Raw genomic sequence first — 13,751 nt, forward strand, 5'->3', positions numbered from 1 at the left:
TTATGAGTGTACATATACGATATTTAGCTAATTTTAAGGACATTGTATGCATTTATAGTAATGGGAGGAGGTGAATGCTTTTTTCGTAGTGCTTAATTCTAGGCTGTTTTCCCTCCTCACCAGCATCAACAACTAATTGTCTTATACTAGTGAATAAAAAACACTATTAAACAATGTTCTTACTAAAGTTATAGTACTTCAGAAGTTAAAGAGCCCAGTAGATCATCAAAAGACCTGAACAATCAAATAAAACCCTGGTGCACAAAACACTTTCAGAACTGATAGTCTACAGGCATTTTATGAAAAAAAGTCAGATGAAAATGACAGATGAAATAAAACTTCTGTTTCCAAATTTCTCAATGATTTAGGAACTAAGAGTTACGTAAATCCAAAACTAATCCCCTCCCCCGCCATGCTCTGTTGACTACATTGAGATTTGAATGACATTTAGGCTTTACAAGCATATATTTGAGAAATGTCCACCTCACCCTTTATGTATCTGCAGTCCTAGAAATTCCTAAGGGTCAGAATTTCCATGCAGAATTGCTCGTGCCTTAGCAGGGAAGAACCACACCTTCAATCTTCCTAACAGGGATTTCTGTGCCCAATAACACTAACGGCATAATCTACTAATTAGCACTAGCTGGCAAGGATGGTTGTTCACCAGACACAACAGCCACAGCTGGTTTTCGTCCACAGTATGGCAAGGGAGAGAAGTGTTGACATATTTGAAAACTCATGCAGGAATGCGCCTCAGTTCCTTCTGCAGCATGAGAGACCCCAAATCTGTATTTTCTGTCAGCCTGGAGAAGTCTTAATCACCCCACTCTAGGCTATTCTAAAAAGAGAAAGCATTCCTTATGTGATCTGACAAACTATGTAAAAATAATTTAATATAGAGCTATATTTAAGTATCCCTTGGTCCAGGCAGGGAATGAAAGATTGCCACATTTTTCCTTTTGTGTGTATAAAAAGTAGCAACAGTCCTTGCAACTGTGACTGGTTGCTCCTGGTCCTCCTTTCTGCCTGCACCACCGGGCTCAAGAACTTCCCTCCATCTGGCTCTGTCAAGATCCCAGCTGTTTTCCAACGTGACAGAGCTGCAATAGTTGGAATTCGGATGGATGTCTCCCTCCAGCCCACCCCAAACCAGCCTGCTGATTAAGAGCTTTGGCCTAGCCCCCATTCGTGCTGTGACAGGCCTTTTATCTAGGTTTCCTATACCTTTGGCAAATGCTTCAGGAACTGAGCTATTGTACACAAGGGCCAAGTCCCTGCCTCCTCCCACTCTGGCCACCTTTCCAAAGGAGGTTTTGGTGTCTTTGTTCTGCAGTTCAGCCTCAGTAATCTCTCATCCACACTGTTTCAGATTTTTCACTTGAAATTTAAAAAATTGCAGATGTGGACTTTTCTGTGGGCTGTTCGCTAACCGATGGGATTCCGTTCAAAAGTAGGTGTGGTGATTAATTCACCACAGGCAGGATTGAAAATGTGGTGTAACTTATAAAACACAATCACTTTTTTCCCTCATCAGACATTTAGTCCAAGAAAACAAGAAATATTAATGAAGTTTCTGGCTGCATCTTTCAGTAAAGTGGTATTTGAGCAACTAATTTCTTCAGCTCTACCTTATGCCAGTTTGCTTTGCTTCCTTTGCAGTCCCTAGGAATGTATTTAATAAGCTTAAACATAAATCATTCACATATGTGAGGCAATTATTTATGAAATATCCGCATATTTTCTTTTGGTCTGGATTAAGATGATTTGGAAAAAAGACTTCTTATCAATTGCTATTGAATACATCTAGAACTATTATTCATAGTCGAGTATTTGAGTCTGCTCAATATCCCCAGACAAAATTTCTACTGATTTCAATTGATCTTGGCAGAATCAGGCCCTTTAATCTTCCACTTGTAGCAACTGAGCAGCTGCAAATAAGGGGAAAAAAAGCCCCCGTTTATGACATGCTGAGTAATTAATTGATACCTTCAGTAAATGGCATTAATGAGTGAGTATGGGGAGGGATGTGAAGTTGATGGATGCTGATGTGAATGTCTGTATAATATCAGCTGTCAATCACATGCCTAAGACAACTTCTGGAATTGCTTATGGGAAGAGGAAGAGCAATAGAATAAAGGCAAGATCACAATAGACTCACAACAATGTAAGGATTTACCACGGTAGTGTAATGCCTGCTGCATCAAAGTTCCTGTATGGACATTATATCTTATTTAAATAATTTACCCATTTTACAAGTTCTTCGTACATGATTATATTTTTGATTCATTTTCATTTAATATTGACTTGCAACGCTTAGATATCATGGTGAGATGGCTTTAGGAAGTGGCTTTGAGCTCCAGACGGTGAGGAAAACCTTGAATGCTCTTACTATCATTTTAGACCACTGAAAAGCAGGTAGACCCTTACAAAACTCATTCTTTTTACAGCTACAACATGACTACCCACAATTCGCCATGAAACTAACCTTAATGTACTAATACAACCAGCATGATAAAGCATCTACTTTAAACTGTAGATGTGATTAGGCTACGGTGTTATCAGAAGGAATCTCAAGAGACCATGCAGTCCTCCTCTGCCAAAGGCAGATCCCATTAACCCTCTGTCCTTCCTGGCAGTTGTCAAATTATCTTCTTTACCTGAAATGTTTCCAGTGATAAAAAATCTACAGTTTACTTTTTAAATAGGTATAATGGGAATAATAAGGGAAGAATAAAAAGAGTAAGGGCAATATAGTCAGACTGTAGTGCAGTTCATGTTTAACAGTCATAATGTTACCAACAGGGTAAATAAGGAAGGCAAGGAGTCATTTAAGTGCTCCTTGTGGCTTCTTGTGCCAATAGAGATACTCTGCCTGGCCTTTGCACGGCTCCAGAGGGACACACATCTTATGTCATGTCTGCTAGTCCTGTGTGAGTGCCTCACATACCCAGAGGTCTTACTGATGCACCATAGGCTTATGTGCAGACAACTGAGATGAAGCCCAGCCAAGCTGTAACTGTGAGCTGAATCAGTCCCTAGGCTTCACTGACTGCATTGCCTGGCTCTCCTTTGACTGTAATGGCAACCTTGACTGCTGGCTGACATATGGACACTATATATAGTCATCTCTGTTTGGATATCTCACTCTGTAGATGACTTCCTGAGTTTTGGCAGATGAGCATAGAGGTGACGTATCGTGACAAGAAAAGGCATGCATTCATGTGCAGCTGGACGGATTTCCTGTGTCACGCACATGCGCTCACATTTACATACATCAAACTCTCCTTAGCAGGTCTTGTTATGCATTAACATTCTTCTTTCTTATTCTTATAAAAATCACACCTTTTTGAAGTGGTCTGCCTTTTTCTGATTTTCAGAAAATGAGGAGATATGCAGCCAGGTGACAGAAGTCTCATCTGCCTTCAACAGAATCAGCACTTCAGCCAGTTTAAATGGGTCATTAAGAACCAAACAGCTGAGGTTTTTTTCTGTTGCAGACTATGTTCTCTAACTGTGCTGAATTAGATGCTTATTTAATACGTGATTCCCACATTGTCAGACAGTCAGGTACCACAGGTGCAAGACTTCATGATAGATGTTGCATGTAAAATTGTAATTATAATACTAAAATATGATACTACTTGATATATGTCTGTCTGTCTTTCCTGGAAATTGACTTATTTTCCCCTTTTTTTTTTTCACTATTGTACTATGAAGTTACCAGTTGTAATGTATTTGTAGTGGGTCTGAGTGGAGTTAAAGTGCTGCCTTTTGCTTTACTCCACCTCAGTCAAACCAATAGGATGTTATAAATGCTCCTTTTACTTTGTAGATGTAAAGGCAAATGTCAAATAGAATATGAATCAATCGAATGGCACTATTAGAAAAAACAAAGAACTTTAGAATCTGTGGTTTATAATATCGTTATCTCTTTGCATTTTGTCTAACCAGGGAAAAAGGAAAGAAGCTTAAGGAAGCCCACTAACAGTTTGACATGCCATTGAGTCCTCATTACTTGTTGACTAACTTTAATGTTTTGTAGTTTCACTCTATAAAAAAAAAAAAGAAAAAGAAAAGATAAAGTGGAAACTGCAGCAAAATCAAATCTCTAATTCTTTCCATTGAGGAGGAAATGTAAAAAATTGTTTTGGTGGATTTTAGGTTGTATGATTTCGGTTGCAGCCATGTGAAAATACCCAGTCTTCACTTGTGTGGGTCTGCAGAGGTGTTGAAGAGGGCAGGGAAAGAGGAATGTTATATATGACTTTTGACATTTTAGAAGCTTGACTTCAGTCTAGAATTTCCTTGTGAAACTTGGGCAGCTAGACATTGCACTGAGAGCCAGCACTGGTATTAGCTGGAGACTTAGCCAAAGCTTCAAACACAGTCAGTTCCTACTGGTGGTTTAAGGAGATTTCAGGGTGAATCAGCTTATTTTGGCCCTATGCCCAGAGCAGATTTTACCCTCGCTGGCATGCTTAAAGCTTCAGCTGACTTCTGCAAAAGCTTTGGGTACAAGTGTTTAGGTTCTCTGTGCCACTCTAAGATTTACAAAGATTTCTCTGAGGTGGGCTACAAAGCTTCATTCTTCCTAGGCAAAATCTTGAATAATAATCTGTAGTCTCATTCATTTTGCCGGTACTCAATTCCTTAGGCACAGTCAGTGTTCACATTTGCTCCTATATCCTACTTAATGTTGACTCTTTCCCCAGTGGGTTTAGTGCATCCCCACTCCTTTGATTAGTGCAGCCCCCACCACAGGTTGTCAGAGAGAAAGAGAAAAGCTGAAATAAATACCACAGGCAAAATTTTGCTATCATCTAATGAACCAGTTTTACAAATCGTTATCCTGCTCCCTAGCAACGACTGGTCTTCATTTTAATGTTCTGTCATTGGAACCTTCACTGATGGAGTGCTAATACTGCAATCAACGACTATCCATCATAGATAGTCACTTCCCTGACTCAACTTGTAATACTGTCTGGTCCTAGCTGCTTGCATCTCTGTTGTCAAATTATTACGGTCTCTCTTCCTGTGCACTGATTGTCTCCTGTGAGTGCCAAGCCATCAGAATACATTGGGAAAGTTTACAGCTAATCTTGGGCTCATTTTGCTTGTCTGGTGTTGTGGTTTAAGTGCGAAAGTTTTGGCAACTTAGGTATTTCCGCTCACTAGAGAAGGCTCTTCTGAAATAATGATCCAATCACACAGCAACAGGCTGTTTCAGTATATAAGGACACTGTTAATATGTATTTATAAAATGAAATTCGGTATTTTGCTCCTAGGGTAAAGGATGTCTTTAGGTGGATGCCAAATAAACACCATTTCTCCACAGTACAAGTCTAATGCGAAATGTGTTCATTTGACATCCTTGGCATGCAGATGCTTGATCAGCTCCTATAGCTATTGGGAATGCTTGAGCGTAACAGTACAAACTTTAGGTGGGAAGGGACTGTCAGTGGGAGGAAAGAGGTTTTTCATTTATTTCCAGTGTAAAAAGGGGGCAGAAATGATGCCCTGGAGGAATACAGTCTAAAATGGAATATTTGTTATCTCATCTGGCGTTTCTGAATCCTTGGCCTAGCTTCCAGCCGAACTCTGATGAGACCTTTCTCACCATCAGCAAAGACATCTCTGACTAGCATAACACAAAAGTCACTATATTGTTTTTATTGAAAACATAAAAGGTACTATATTTCAAAAGTGAAATAAATCGGGGTTGTATTAATCACAAGCAGAAAACATCTAGCAACAAGTTTTAATATTTTTTTTAGTACTTTTTTCAACTACTTTCACATTCACCTTAAAGTTAGGAAAAAATAACTGCAAATCTTTTCTTTCTCTTTGATACATTTATGTATAGGAACACCATTGCCTTCGAATAAAGATCCTGGGGGACTGCTACTACTGTGTGTCAGGGCTCCCAGAACCTCGCCAGGACCATGCACACTGCTGTGTTGAAATGGGGCTCAGCATGATCAAAACTATCAGGTAATGCCTTTTTCCCCCCTTCTTCTTCTTCTTGTTTTGTTGTTTCTGACAGCATCCTGAACTTCTTATCTGAGAGTGTTATTACTAGACAAGTAATTCTGATGGTAGTTCAGAGACCTCAGGATTATCACTATGAAAAGGGTAGGACTTTTTCAATCCATGTGATGTGTGGGGACCGACATTAAATGCATTTTACTAACCTGTGCTGCTTCAGAGCATGTATCACAATAGCTGTGTGTGCATTGCAAGTGGTAGTTTTCACAGTTCTTAATAGTTCTCAGTTGGTACTGTTATTTTGAGGAGGAGGAGACTGAATTGCTTCCTAAAATCTCTTTAATAAAATAAAACAATATAAACACTAAATAGCTGTGGCAAGACTTTAGCTTGGGAACTAGCTCACAGACAAACTCGTAAGCACTAAGATTTGCCCAATGAGCAAATTTTACTTGTTAAATTAGGTTGGAGCTTAAATCCACAAGCACTGGAAGTGTTTTAATTAAGGGATGTGTTCCCATCATGTAAATATAGTTGTGTTGCTGATAGATTATTGTATTTTGATGCAATAGGGATTAATAACATTTTAGCAGTCCATGCATAGAGCTAGTCCAACCATTTACCGTGACAGTGGCCAACATCTAATGCCCCAAAAGAGGGTTTCTCCATCTTTTTTATCCTCTATATCAATGTTGCTAAGTTCCCTTTATCCAAATACTTCCTTGGTTGCTGTCTTCCCTAAAAAAGTGTTGCCTAACCCAAGCACTCTCCTCATTCCATGGATGTTTTGCTGTCCAATCTCTTCACCTGCTTGTTTTCCAGGCTGCTTTGCCCCCTTAATCTGAGTGTGTCTCATTATGTACATTACACAGTTAATGCATACTTCAGCTACATTACTGACATTTTATTAAGGAGTGAATTTGACAAAAAAATAATTGATGGAAAATGTAACCGAATAATGATTATGCAACAATGATCTCTAAGAAAGTTGGATTCAATTATTACAGACTAAATGTTGCACAAAGTAATCAATATTTTGCTTCTAGAATCACTACAGTGAAAGTGAAACATGAATTAGAGAACACAGAGATGAAAAAATCCACCAGTATTGTTAAAGATTCTTGGGAAACACACATCAAATCATTTGCATTTGTTTAGTAATACCATCTGCAGCAAATGTATTGTAAGTCATTTTTCCTCTATGATAGTAAATTTCTCTGAATCTCCTTAGACATGTGGAAGTCTCTAACACCCTGGTGCTGTTTTATGAACTGGGTCTCAAAGGCAGTAATCCATTAGAAATGGTACTGTATTTTTAGTACCTTAAATGACAGTTATATTCAGTGAGAGCTGCAAAACCAAAGTCCATTAGGACTTGGGTCATCCTGGGCTAATTTAATTCAAATTTCCTCCAATTTGTTTAATAATTCCAGTATCTGAATTTCTGGCCATTCAATGAGCATGATTTCACCCCCAGGCTTTTCTGTTCTGAGTATCGGAGCCTTATTGTTACTTATCTTAATATGTGTTCATACAGTTCACAGGGAGACCAATCTTTCCATGGGATATTACAAATACCTCAGTACTGTATAATCCTGAAAAGAATATTCCTCAGAAATATTAAATATTACTGACAGAATTTGGAGTTATCTACAGTCCGTTAATTAGAACTTAATTTAGTAGATATCTCTCATAGTTAAAATGAAAAAAAACCTGCCCTTCTTTAGAAAACTGAGTTTCTACTATATTGATCACTGCAGAAGTTCATCAGATCTAAAAACTGTTAGAAATTACATTCTGATAATCATAAAACGTGTAGGTCCAAAATAATAGGCAAGTGATCCAAGATATGAAAAACCATCATTCAGACTTCACAGTTACATCGAAGTTACATAGACAAACTCAAAACCCTCTTGCAAATCAGTGGATGTTTACACAAGGCTTCCAAAAATTTCACTACTAAGCCTACATGAGCAGTTGTTTCTTCTCCTCCTTGCAGAGTTATAGCTTAGCTTTAAACCTTAGCTATATTTTAGCTCAAGCACTTAGCCTAGCTTAAGAATTAGACATCAAAACAAAAATGAGGATTTTTGTTAAAACAGCTGACCTATAATTGGAATTTAGTCACCTAAATCATGAACGGCAGTCCAGGTATTTTTGTAACTCCTGATTCTTGTACCCATTTAAGCTCTTTACGCAATTAATGCAGAAGGAAGTTTTAAATTAGGCAGACCAGGTTTTCCCCAGAAGATCCTCCAAGATCCCTGTTCTCTCTATTGACAACAGGTAGTTGGTAACATTGCAAGGTCAGTACCAACACTTCTGGTGAGGTGGTACCCAAAAATCTATAATCTCAGGGTACCATTAACTGAATTTTCCTTCTAGCCTTCTTGATGACTGTATGGTCAGCGGGAATCAAATAAAAGCATCAAATCTATTCGTTATACAACATGTAAAATAAATCTACATGGACAGATTGACTCACAAGAGAAATCTGAGTGTTTTCATACATCTCGTATCCATACAGCTGAAGTGTTAATTTATTGTTGAGACTCTGCTAGATCTTAAGCTCATATATCAAGGATTTAGACTAAGTCTTGCTGCTCCAATTCTGTCTTTGCAGATGTGAGGAACTGTTCAGAACTCAACAAAACAATCCAAGATCATTATTTTCTCTGTAATGATTTTTTACATCTCTGTGTCTTGTTACAAACTGTGTTACAAGAAAAGCTATTATTTATTCCACTCTGTCTCGTACTTTGCTCCCTTAACCACTGAGTACAACTGAAATACAACTTTCAGCCATGGGAAGTTTCCACGAAACCTGATATATACTCTGAAGCAAGGAAGCTTTGCCCCATCACATCTGTGCACTAGCAAGAATCCTAACTCCAGCTCTCTTGAAAACCCAGCCTCCTGTAAACTCTCTTTAGTTGCAGCTGGAAATGTAAATTAAAATAAAAAGAACAAGCTCTTAATGAGGGGTTCATTTATTCAGCTGGTTCTCATATCTTTTCACAGGCAGTGTAACTCTTTTATTGTGTTTTATTAATGCCTGTCTGTACTGGCAGTTGATAGAAATGACATACTAGTGGAATGTTTAGTCACCAGATGATAATGTTTCATTTTAACAGTTATCACCCAAGTTAAATGAGTGTCAGAGAGAATACTCAAAGAAACTAAATCTGCAATTGCTCTTACCTGTAAGAAAGAGCAGACATCTTGATGTCTATATGGGAAGGGAAAGATTTGTAAGAAGGAAGCAGTTATTGTCACTTTCGTTGCATGTTAATGAAAACCCAAAGCTGTGTTGGAGTGCCAGATGGATGGATCATGGGTGGGATATGTGATAAAATTCAAGATGGGGATATCTATTTGCTGATAGTCAAATATGGAACATGAGCTTAAAGATCTAACAATAAAATGAGGTTAGATCTGGTGAGATAATCATTGCCTCAAATATATTAAAATAGATGTAAAATAGATAAGATAAAGTACATAAAATTATGAACTAGAGAACTCAATATCACATTATGCTCCAAAAAGAGATTAGCATGCTTGTTCATTGGGGATGTCCATTCTTTGGGTTGGGGCTGTGAGGACAGGAATTAACTACATAAAGCATAGTGAGGGAAGTTCAGAAGGAAAGTGAGGTAAAGGAGAGGAAACATGAAAGGAAGTGGAAATAGAGGAAGGACTGTGAAGAGAGGTGAAGGAAATAATCTTAAAGAAGAGGACAGAATACTTCCAAAAGTGTAAATTACAGAGCATAATCTGTCAATAACAAGACTGTTATGAGAGTAATGGATCTATGTATGGTGGCCTTATTTTACAAGTTTGTTAAACATTTTTATAAGAATGCAGAGAAAAGTCACAAAAATAATTTGTGAAGAGCAGAGGTGCTTTTTTAAAAAAAAGAAAATTGGGAAGCTTAATCTGTTTGCCTGAGCAAAAAAGAATTGAGGAGTTACGTGGTAGCAACACATTAAAAAAAAAAAAAGATATGGGCAGAAAATACCAGATTTAAAACCGGGCAATGGTATTACCTAAGGGAAACAATGGCTTTTCTGTTCTCAGTGTTTTCAAATCAAAACTGAATTTCTTCCCAGAGTAAATACTTCCATCACGAACAAGTTACTGGAATACAAACAAGCACAAGTGGGTAAAATGTACCAGCCTGTGTGGCACAGGGTATCAAGGTGGACAATGAAAAATGTCCCCTCTGCTCTTCAGCCGGGGACACTGTGGCAGCATAAGTGTCAGGAGCTGCCTCCAGGGGCTGAAGGCTGCTGCTTTCACCACCACCTTCTCAGTGTCCTTATTCCTAAAATCTCTGTTTCTGGTAGGAGAGAGGGGAGGGAGATTACGTGAGGCCCAGCTCCTCAAGGACTCATGTGGCGCAACGATGGAAACCCCACAACGATCCATGTAACAGTGGAAATTCAAACAGACCGTTATGCTGGTGTTTGTTTGGTATATCAAGGAGTTCTGAGTGGTTTCATCCCTTGGATTATTTCCCAGTAAAATACCAGCTGAAAGAGTAATTATTATGACAGAAAAAATAGTCCCAGCATACAATGTAAACTAACTCCAGAAATTGGATAACAGCTTATCTTCATTAAAAGTCTGTAATTAACTATTAATATTAACATTAACTCATATGGGGGGAGGGGGGGAAAGAAAGGAAGGGAAAGGGAAGGAAAGGAAAGGAAAGGAAAGGAAAGGAAAGGAAAGGAAAAGGAAAGGAAAGGAAAGGAAAGGAGAGGAGAGGAGAGGAGGAGGAGAGGAGAGGAGAGGAGGAGGAGAGGAGAGGAGAGGAGAGGAGAGGAGAAGGAGAGGAAAGAAAAAATAAAAAGAAAAGAAAAGAAAAGAAAAGAAAAGAAAAGAAAAGAAAAGAAAAAGAAAAGAAAAGAAAAGAAAAGAAAAGAAAAGAAAAGAAAAGAAAAGAAAAGAAAAGAAAAGAAAAGAAAAGAAAAAGAAAAGAAAAGAAAAGAAAAGAAAAAGGAAAAGAAAAGAAAAGAAAAGAAAAGGAAAAGGAAAGAAAAGAAAAGAAAAGAACCAACAAAAAGACCAACCAAAAAATCTCCAAAACAGTGCAAAATTTGAGACGTTCCCCACTGACTGACCTGGCATGTTTTCTGCCTTTAGTACAAAAAACTGCTTTTAACTTCATCTGTTCCATATTAAAAAAAAAATAAAAAATAAAAAAAAATAAAAAATGAAGTGATCAGTGCTTGACTCAGGCAGTGAAACAGCCAGGAATTGCTTCCATATTCCATGATTTACTAAACCATTACTGAATTATATAATAATGTAATAACATAATTGATTGAGTTCTGAATTCCTTCCCATGGATTATTTCTTCTATACCTGTACAAGGCTCAGCCTATGACGGAATGAGCCTGATTCACAGAAGACAGAATAATGCTTCACAAAACCATGAGCTGTTGCTTACCTTAATTTCTGTGTGGTGGTGGAGAGGGGCATTGCAAGATACTCACAAGTTCAGCCAGCATTTTTCAGACAGGCCCCAGAGTGAATATGTTTCACACTGGGACTTGATCACATTGTCCTTTCCACTTGTCCATTTCAGCCAGTGACTGTGACTGAAGTTCATAGTTCCAGCGTGCCAGGAGAGTGTATCTTTCCCTGCTTTTGCTGTTGAGTGACTACATGAATTGAACTGGCTAGAGATTAATTGCATTGTGTACCTCTGAGAGCTCTTTTCATTGAATGTGCCACCAAATATGATCAAAGCTATATTGGCAAGATGACATGTGTATATTATTATATAGCTTTTTATTAACATAGTTTTGAAATGAGAAAGCAGGTTTCTGATAATATTGTTTGTAGTCCCTTGTGCTACCTTAGTGTCCTGCCTCTCAGAACAGATAGACATAAGGAACAAGAACACAGCAGTGGTTTAACTCTCTCTGTGTTGCTATAGTATCCATCTGAACTCAAAGCAAGTCTGTTTTATTAATAATAAGCCTGATGATATGATACTTCTCCAGATAATAGTTTCTGATTACATTGGAATCCAGGTCTAATTCCAAGGTAAATTCACCCTGGAGCTATTATGAACTGGCTGGCTTCTTGGGATAATATCTACCTGAAATTATAAATTAAATGCTGTGTAAAGTCCATCTACAAAGTGTTACATCCTGTGAGTCATACTACCTGAGCTGTATTCTTCAAACTGTTCACTAGTTTAATGCATCCTGTTACCTAGCTTTTTTAAAATAATGGATATCTCCTTCGCAAATATGGACACAGCTCACAGTTACAAGCGGAGAGAGCGCTCGCCTCAATCCACCTACTACCCTCTCAAGTCACAACCAAAAAAGCATTTGACTTCATTTAGGAAAATTGCACAAATCTATTCAGTCCAACCAAAAAGTTCTCTATGTAATTGAACTTTAGGATCATAGGACAGTTCTGTTTGGATGGGGACATCAGGAGATCACTAGTTTAACTTTCTGCTCAAAGGAGGATCAGCTGAGATCTTTAGTTACTTCAGCCAGAATACATAGACTTTCCTATTACATCTACATGAATATGAAAGTGGCTATGTCTTCACAGGTAAATTCAAACAGTCCTAGGGAATATTAGCTGTCACCAAGAAAAAGTGGCACAGACTGGCCAGCTCCAATCTTCTCATTTCTTTTTGCTTCCCAAACCAGGCAGCTGTTTTCAAACTGCCTACTGGAAATAGCCTCCGTCACATGCAAATGGCTGAACCTGGGAACAGGTTGTGAGAGAGCTAGCTGACAAGGTAAAAAAACATTTTGGGGTCTGGTTTTAAGTATCTCAAAGCACAGATGGAAACTTGACCAGTTAAAACTGGTCAGCACAGAGGTAGCCAGTGTGTCACCTCTGAACCTGAAAAAGCGGGGAACTCCAGGGCATTCAGATTTTTGGCAGCTACAGAAGAAGTTGAAGGGCAGATTTCTGACTTTTGGCTCACATGCTACATACAAATAGGAAAGCCTCTGATTAACAGCACAAAATTCAAATAACCATCAAAGAATGCTGGCCAAAAAGAAGCTTCAAGATCCAATTAAAATTGATGCAAATTTTTATCACTGACTCAGCTGAACTGAGATGAAAGACATGAATAGCATCTCTCACAGTTGCTTCAGCCTGGATAAAGGTATCAGACAGTTTATGAGGTAAACAGGCTGTTATACACATCATCAATAACGCAGTGTGATGAATGTGCTTCATCAAAGTATTTGCAAAGCCTCCGTAAAGCAGCTGAAGCAAACAAATCTTTTTTAATTAGAAGCTTCATTGATAGTTGAATAAATGTAAGAGACAGAAGAACAAAAAGACGTGGAATACCTGAGCTTATGCAAAAATGAACACTTTCCCATTTTTTCAGTATCTAGTACATGCTATTATTTATGAGAAGTTTTTCCTGAATAAATGAGAACTACCCCTATTGATGAAGATGATCCAGGGTTCATTGTTTCAAAGTTTTTAATTGCTTTTTTTCCTATAGCATTATATTATTAACCAGACCTCCTGAAGTCTGTGGTAGTCTGGCTATTAGGGAGTTGGATTTGACCATGATGAAGTCCCCTGCTCTACATAATTGAGAAATTCTGCTTCTAAAAGAAGAAATTCTAAAGAAAAAAGACTAATTGCATGGCTTTGTACATACCAATCAGTCACCTCACTTTTAAACTACAACCATTTATTCTTTGTTCAATTTGATGTTTTACAACAAAAGTTTAGTGAAATCTAATGTCTCCACAAACAGG

At 38.0% G+C, this 13,751-nt stretch overlaps 1 protein-coding gene across 2 annotated transcripts in view; it reads left to right on the top strand.

Annotated features, from left to right (window-relative positions):
• Positions 1-13,751, top strand: part of ADCY8 (adenylate cyclase 8) — a 132,243-nt gene that overhangs the window by 60,905 nt on the left and 57,587 nt on the right. For both annotated transcript variants that reach the window (XM_005439546.4, XM_027805923.2), the window contains exon 5: positions 5,864-5,991. In XM_005439546.4, coding sequence (XP_005439603.3) covers positions 5,864-5,991 — 128 coding nt within the window. The remainder of the gene's footprint in view (positions 1-5,863; positions 5,992-13,751) is intronic.

The sequence above is a fragment of the Falco cherrug genome, chromosome 3 (assembly GCF_023634085.1).
Source record: "Falco cherrug isolate bFalChe1 chromosome 3, bFalChe1.pri, whole genome shotgun sequence".
In the NCBI taxonomy this organism is placed as follows: domain Eukaryota; kingdom Metazoa; phylum Chordata; class Aves; order Falconiformes; family Falconidae; genus Falco; species Falco cherrug.